This window comes from Trachurus trachurus, assembly GCF_905171665.1.
Source record: "Trachurus trachurus genome assembly, chromosome: 7".
Classification (NCBI taxonomy): Eukaryota; Metazoa; Chordata; class Actinopteri; order Carangiformes; family Carangidae; genus Trachurus; species Trachurus trachurus.
The window spans coordinates 23,127,445-23,135,376 of NC_139901.1; the positions used below are offsets into that span (position 1 = coordinate 23,127,445).

Genomic DNA, 7,932 nt, shown 5'->3' on the forward strand with positions numbered 1-7,932 from the left:
AGAAAATGTAAATAATGAAACAAGCCGGGGGATCGGGGGGGGGGGGGGGGGGGGGGGGGGGGGTTGACATGTGGTTGAGAGTTATGGTTGAAAGTTTGACATGTAAACTATCAAGAATGCAAAAGAGCGCGAGCGTGTAAGAGGTGTTCAAACACAGGGAATGGCATGCGAGTCTTACTTTTTTATTTCTGGAGTCTTATTATCGTGACTATTTTCACCAACGGCCTCGTCAGTAATTCTGAAGTGTCGGGAGTTTGTGTCAGATGATGTGTTGAAAGCTTTGTTTTCACCTCACTTCCGCTACTCTAACTACTGACACATTGGGCTGCTGGCAGGAGGGGAGGGGGGGGGATCATTACACACACTCGAGTAAAGGTTACACAGCGTATATTTAACTCTGAGAGAACAATAGAAATTGTTTTACTGTTCATATTGCACACAGCAGTGTCGAGTCTAATGGGTATGGTCGTCAGTGTAGAAGTAGCATGGCTATACGTGAGTGGATCAGAGCATCGTCTCCTGTCACTTCAACAGTTTAGATTCTCATCGGTGATAGTCTCAGTTGTGATTGTTTTATAGCATGTTTTTTACAGGGTTTGTATTGTAATTATGTGTATAGCATATTAACCAATGACAAAATAGCAAAATTGGAATTCTTCACAGTGTTTGAACTGGATAAACTGGGTAGTTTCATACTCATATTTATTTTATTCTGACTCAGTAATATTATAATTTGATTTAGGCTGAAGCGCACACACCTGAGTCATATCTCCCAAACTGAGTGGTAGCACTTTTTTCTGCTTAATGTTTTTATTTGTCAGGACAGAAGTCAAATACAGTCAGATCCCCTGTTCCCACCTTAATTATGTGAAGCACCACTGCCCTCTGCTGGCCAAAGTGTTCATGCACAAGCTGTGAGGCTGCCGATTTTCAGATCCACAATTAAACATTGATTTTGTTATTTAGTGAATCTCAAAAGAGCAGTGTTAATACTGGATAACTGTCATGAAAGAGGAGCCAGCTGTCCATGTTTCCTTTTTTCTTTATCATTTTGGTTAAGATCTTTTATTAGTTTGTGAATTTAAGAATATTTTCAGTACATCAGTCATTTGATTGCAGTAATTGTTTGTGCAAAATGAAAGCCTAGCTATTTTGTTTTTCAATCAAAAATGTTTTTTGTTCATTTTGTTCAGATAGACAGTCTACAAATGATTCTGAAAACGATCTGACCACTTTCAGACTGATGATTAATCTTTTGATGTGATTGGTCTCCTCTCTATTGGAAAGATGCAATAATAATAATTTATAAGTCTTTGTCTTCACACTTTAAAGTTCACACACTCCTGGTATGTGAACCGGTGTGTGGGCTAAACTAAAAACACAAAGCACCTCATATTGTAACATAGTCAGTATTAGTAGTAAAACGCTACTAAAATCGTTGTGTAAAAAACGAGTCTTCCTCTCAGTGCAATACAGCCTCTTCCTAAAACCCAGTGACTGGAATTAGTTCAGACCTGTAATGGTTTTCTATGTGTGTTAAAATCCACTTAAAAAAAGATTCCACCTCTTTGAAGATTTTTCTTTTTTTTCCTTTTTTGCATAGAAAGTGGAAAGGTTTTTTTTTTTTTTGTATTTCTCTCTTCTATTTTGTGTCCTGTGTTGCCCCGTCCCTTTGTGACCTTGATGGTGTAATCCTATTTATCCAGAACTGTGCTTTGTGTTCATGTAAATAGGTGTTTGTTAATAAAACAATGTGCTCTTTTAATGATCTAGTGGTGTCATTTGTTTAATAGATATTTTGTTTATTTGAAACTTTTCGGGGAAAAATGAGAAAACACAATCAGCTTAAAATGTTTATTATAGAAAATAATGTGTGAGCTCTGACAAAACAAGCAACCAGCACTCTTGATTTTTGTTTTTTTTATCAGTACAAGGGGGGAAATGAGTTGGAGCGAAACTCAAGGCCGCTCATGCAACACCTGTATAGCAGCAGCTTGTCTTTACAGCTTCAGGACATGAAAGCGCGGACACTGCCTCTGATGACAGCTCTGCAGATGGGGCAGTGACGCAGGCTGGCAGCACAGTCTCCACACACCACCAGGTGACCACAGGGGATGAAGACGATGGACACCAGCTTGTCCATGCAAACCTTACAGGTCCTCTCCTCCTGCAGCTGCCTCAGCAGCTCCTCTGGACTGGGGTCCTTCACTGTTTGACAGACCACACAGAGAATAAAGAAAAACAGATGAACACATAAACACATTATTTTTGTATCTCCCAGCTGAGTGCCTGAACCCTGGTTGTTGCAGGATATAGCAATCATATTTAAGCAGATCATGGTTTAAAGTGTGTTTCTGGTAGTTTTCGAAGATGTTGACCTCTGACCTTTCTCTCTGACGGGTGTTTGTGTCCTCACATTTCCAGCACTGGGGCCCTGCCGCGTCTCTGGCTCTGAAGCACATGAACGTGAATGAAGACAATAAACATGAACTTCCGTTGTGACATATCAACATGCTCCCAAATGGAAGTCACACAAAGTGCAATAGTAAGACTATTTCAGATGCTCAAAACATGAGTAAAAATATGGACCTCCAGCAGCACATTATGATTCAGACCTCCCCAAATGGGTCACAACATAAATCGTGAAATGATTCATAGGGAAGGAAAGAAGAATAAACTACGTTCTGCCTCAAAACTCTGATCCCTGTTGAGATTTTAAAGCAGCGAAATGTCTAAAAACCAAAAAAAAAAGTATTGTGTTTTATAGGCTTCATATAAGCATGCTTTGATAGAAAATATTGATCTGATGTAACTGCTGCCTATACCTGGTGAAGTGGAAAGTACCATATTTCCTCGTTTAGTAGCGGAAGAAAGTATAAAAAAAATGCTACCTCTGGTCTGAGGGCCCCTCTGTCTGTCCTCCTCTTCGGCCTGCAGCACATCAGTGACCAGGTCAGATACAGAGGTGTAGTGTTGACCTGTCAAAAGATACTTGGTCTGGACCAGGCTCTCCACCAGATTGGCCTCAAAGCCCATCTGAAGCACAGTCTGCACCACGGGAGAGAGCATGGCTGAGGAAGCGCCCAGACTTCCGACCATATCTGTGAGACGAGAGGAAAGGTGAGGTGGCAGCCACTGGTGGACAATTGGTTCAATTTAGCTGCACATACTATACAGTCTAGATAAGTGGGCAAATAAATTGCAAATTGTGCAGCTTACCTTTGTCTGCCAATATATTAACATTTCAAACCACAGATCTCTTCTGTATATCTGCTGAAATGGATTCTAATTGTGATGCCTTCATTGTATGGAATAATTGCCTTCTCATGACTGCCCTGCAACCATGGTTTCCATAGCGCTCCCTAATTACAGCAACCTGAGAGCAAACATTAGCTCAGGTAATTGAACATCCCGTTATTTCATTTTCAGCAGCCTTGCAAAAAAAAAAAAAAGTAATAATGAACCTACTGAGTGTGTTCAGAGTCTCATTTGGGGGATTTAAGTAGCGCTTGTGCAAGGTCTGCTTTTATCCTTCAAATCCATGCTTCAACCGAGGTGGTAGCTACTCCCATGATGATCTAAGAATAATTCAATGAACCGTCTGCAGCCCTCTTTTTTTCCTCCATTCCCACCACCTGCAGTGTAACTCAAAATGTTTGCTCTACCTTTCCACTTTTGTGTGAGCAAGCAGGAGTGGATGTTGACACTTTGATGATTTGCATCAAAGTGGGAGACTGCTACCTTGTTATCACAGTCTACACAGCAGAAATGACAGGGGGATTTTTTTTTTTTTTTTGAAAATGTTTTTGGTGCAGATCCTTCATTCTCTGTCTTTTTTGGGGGGGAGGGGGTTATATGACTTACCATTTCTGGAGCCGATGTCTCTGCCTGTGGAGGTCTGTGATCCACCCTTGAAAAGTAATCATATGCCAAACTCACAATGGATGTCATGAATGATTTAAATGCAGGAATAGCAAACCTGTCATTTATTAATGTGGAATTATTCTTTTTGTCTGCAGTGTGACAATGCTGATATGATGATGCTTTTATCTCGATAAGTGGGACAAAGGTTCTCACCACAGTCTCACCCAGATGGAAATGAGTATCTTGTATGTTGCTGATGTACTCCTGACCCCTGGTCTGGATTAAAAACTCACACCTGAGGAATATAAATACGCAGTTTTATAATCTTTCAAAGCATCGATGAGAGAGAGAGAAAACAAAACACATTTGGTAAATCATTCAACAGTTGTCTTTGTATGTGGCATTGACAGGTCCTGTTGTTACCGTGGAAACCACTTGGCATGTTCCTGCCATGGGTCGTCTCCTGGTTCCCAGTTTCTCAGCCCTCCATCACAGTAGAAGCATTTGACATTGTCACCGTGTCCTGTCAGGATGAAGGAGATGACTGAGAGAGGAGGCTAATGACACAGAGAAGATCCTTACACAGCATTTCTGTTTCTAAATTGACAACAAAAAGGAGAAAAGGTGTTTGCGCTCTCTGGTGGACATTGCCATTTTTGATCAGTGTGCGAGCCTTTTCCTCCTGTTGCTCCTAAATTGACAACAAAACATACACCAAACTCATCTTAAATGTCTGATTTTATACCAAGTATAAATGTCATAAACAAAATATTACAACAAAGGTGAATTGCTTGGGCCACTTTGGGTGACTTTATCCAGTTGCATGACTTTGTATATATAGGTTTTCATGATATTGTGTCAACACGCTGTGTGTTGCCTGAAGCTGTGGAGCCCTACTTCTTTAGCAGCCCCAGCTTTGTCCAGGTTGTTCTGTCCACAACTCATGACTCAGCAGGACAATTGTGCCATTAACTCTCTCACAAAGAGAGGTCGCTCTAGCAGCGACTGGCTCAGTGCTGAATATTTCACTGATATATACTCATGGATACTCAAATGTTGCTCATAAAATATTAAACAAAGCAGATGTTTGGGATATAAATGTTATTAGGTTTCATAGCAGGCACCTGTGTAGAAAAATCCTGCCCTGGCGAGAATATCCGGCTGGACTGAGGCCTCGGTGGGCCAGTTGTGGAAGGTGGTGAGCCGGGAATCCTCTGCCTCCATCTCCGGGTAGACCGCTTGTCCAGCTGTCCCCTGATCATCCATGGTCATCCTCTGGAGCTGACTCAATAACTGGCCATCCACGGAGTCCGAGGATCCAACCTGGAGAGGAATATTTCCCACGGCCCGGCCCAGTATGAAGCTACACGTGGGGAAATGCCTCTTGTGCTCTGCGACCGGGCTGTCCCCGTGCACCCAACATCTTAAAATCCCTCCGCAGCAGAAACATTGGACTTTATCCCCAGGGCCAAGAAAGAAGAAGCCCGCCTTGGCCAGCTCTCCAGATGTGACAGGTGCATCCGTTGGCCAGCTGTCAAAAGTTCGAAGTCTCTCTCCTTCCCCCCGCATCTGAGGCTCCTCAAGAATGTGCAGCATAGTACTCCTGTCATCCGTCATTCTGTGGCATGAAGGTTTTCCTTTCTCTTGCTGTCTCGTGCCAGTCATCCCTTTTGCGGTCCATAGTGGAGCGCGAACTGAAGGTGAGTGCAGCACACTGACTGAAATAATATGATCAGCTGTGGGGGCCTGCACATTGGCCTACAGGAGACTGCTTTCCAGAAAAGCCACTGAATGCCAGAATGTATGCTCATTGATGCTTGAATGAATGACAGCCTGAATGTTACTCTGCCTCTTAGGGAAAATGGCTCACCATGTTAATAATTTTACAGGGTTATTAAAGCCTTACAACTAATAAGACTATTAAAAGATATCACACACACACATTAAAACATACAGGATACAACTTAGTAACAATAAACCATACGACATATGACTCTGTACAGGAATAGACTAAATACTTGGTGCTTTTCAGTGAGGGGTTTGTTGTTTGATTTCAACAAATCTTCACAGATTTTATCTTACACAGAAAAGAAAACTTGACCTTTCAAAGCATGCGAAGCTCAAGGGTGGCTTTTTCTTTCTGCTTGTTGTAATCGTGTTGACACCGACCTTTCTCTCTGGTGGGTGTTTGTGTCTTCAACAGCCGGACAGGATTTCTCTTCCATCTGCACCTGTAGTAACATTAACAATGAAGATGAGTCTCTATAACAAACTAAACAAACACAAAAAGTAATTATATCCAAAAGTGGTTTCGATTCATAGGTTCTAACCCTTTGAGCTCAACAGAGAGAAGTAGACAAGTTTTAAACTAGCTAAAAAGCTGCCATATGGAGGCCTTTGTCATCACAGAAGCTTTATGTATGGGACATGGCCTTATTGTTGAATTTTAAGTGAACTCATAGTGAAGTGGGGGAAGCTTGGGATCATATTATCATTTGTAGTTATAACACCACTGTGTCATAATCCCACGTGGATCTGGCTCAGTAGAAGTTCATATATTTCCATCCAAGGCTGTAAGTAGCTAGCCTGATGCATCAGCCGCTTACTTCATTACATTTCATATAGCGGTCTGAACACGAGCCATAGGGATTCGTTTGCTTCCGGGAGGCGGTTGCTTACATTTGCTTCAACTAATCGCTGCTGCTTGGTGGTCACGTGTGCTATACACCGGTTAAACTCATAGGTTAATCTTGAGCGCTTGAGTTCAACGTCATCGCCTTCACTTACCCGTCTGTTCGCTGATTGGTCCGTCCGCTCTGGCGGACGGAGCAAACCGAAACGCATTGCTAGTGTCCTGACTACATGTTTGAGGCAAATGAAATTTGCCGGAACCAGTAGGCGGCGCTAGCCTGGCTAGTAAGTAGCCTATTGCTAATATAAAAATTAATTTAGTTAAATTCATTTCACAACAAATTATGCAAATTAGCAAACATATTCCCTATAGTTTTGTGTTGTGTTTGTGTTTTTAGAGAGAACACTGAGTTGGACTTAAAAAACTCTCTGCAAATTATTTCTACTCATTGTAGAGTTCAGAGAGTGGGTCAGTGAGTGGTAAAGCAAAGGCAAAATAAAGTAGGAAATAAAATAGTCTGTTTAAATTATAATGTGAGTGGCCTTTGGGGGGGAAAAAAGCATATTGCTATAGATAAGACCATTACACATGTTACTATGTAAAATATCAGAAGTTGTATTGCTTTTGATGTTGACTTAAACAGAGAGCAGCTATTTGACCTTTGACAGAGTTTAGGCGTTGTGCATCGTTGCTACCTCCTAATGGTGAAAGAGAGTAATAGCTGCTGTAACTTACTGCAGGCCTGAACCTAACTGGTTCGCTAAACTGCTATGGTCATAGTACATCAATGACATAGGAGTGATCTGCTTTTATGAATTTAATTGTCGATGTATGTAGCATTGAGAAAGTCACGCCCTCGATCAGATTTAAACATTTCCTACACAATGACACCCACTTTTGATCATGGTCATCTATCTAAAAACAAGATGCAGGATTTATTTCAATTAGCCTACATGAGAGATTTGAGCAAAGATGTTTTGCAAAATCCAACTTTACTCTGGAGTTATTGTACCAAATGTCTTTTTTTTCTTCTTCTTTTTTTTTAAATTTTGCAATTCAGTAAGTCTCACATGAGCACTGTGCTGAACTGAACTGTATCAGATCTGAGGGGCCCATCAGACACCAAACCACAGTCAGGTCTGGTGATAGCCCCCTGGGCGCTGTTCTTCATACCACAGACACTGCAGAACATAGCACCAAATGCCAGTAAAACCCCAAGACTTAAAGGCTATACAGTAACTTCACTTCTTCCTCTTATCGGTGCTTATGATCCGAGTGCATGTATTTCAATGTATTATCTGATTCGCAGACATCACCAGCTACAGTCAGTTGTCTGTTTTAATGGAAAGGATGCTTCAAACTTTAGCCCCCACCTTCACCCCCACCCCCCCGCGGGGAACGACGTGAACTGCAGCGGCAGCAGCTCAAAGCCCGGA

General features: G+C 41.8%; 1 protein-coding gene across 1 annotated transcript; it reads right to left on the reverse strand.

The window, feature by feature from the left end:
- Nucleotides 1-2,008: 2,008 nt before the first annotated feature.
- On the reverse strand, nt 2,009-5,529 carry birc7 (baculoviral IAP repeat containing 7; the record flags this gene model as incomplete). The annotated part of the gene is made up of 7 exons (XM_083976321.1): nt 2,009-2,208; nt 2,386-2,451; nt 2,892-3,101; nt 3,865-3,910; nt 4,078-4,159; nt 4,288-4,387; nt 4,989-5,529. 7 exons carry the CDS (start codon nt 5,527-5,529, stop codon nt 2,009-2,011), a joined length of 1,245 nt encoding a protein of 414 aa, XP_083832447.1.
- Nucleotides 5,530-7,932: the final 2,403 nt, after the last annotated feature.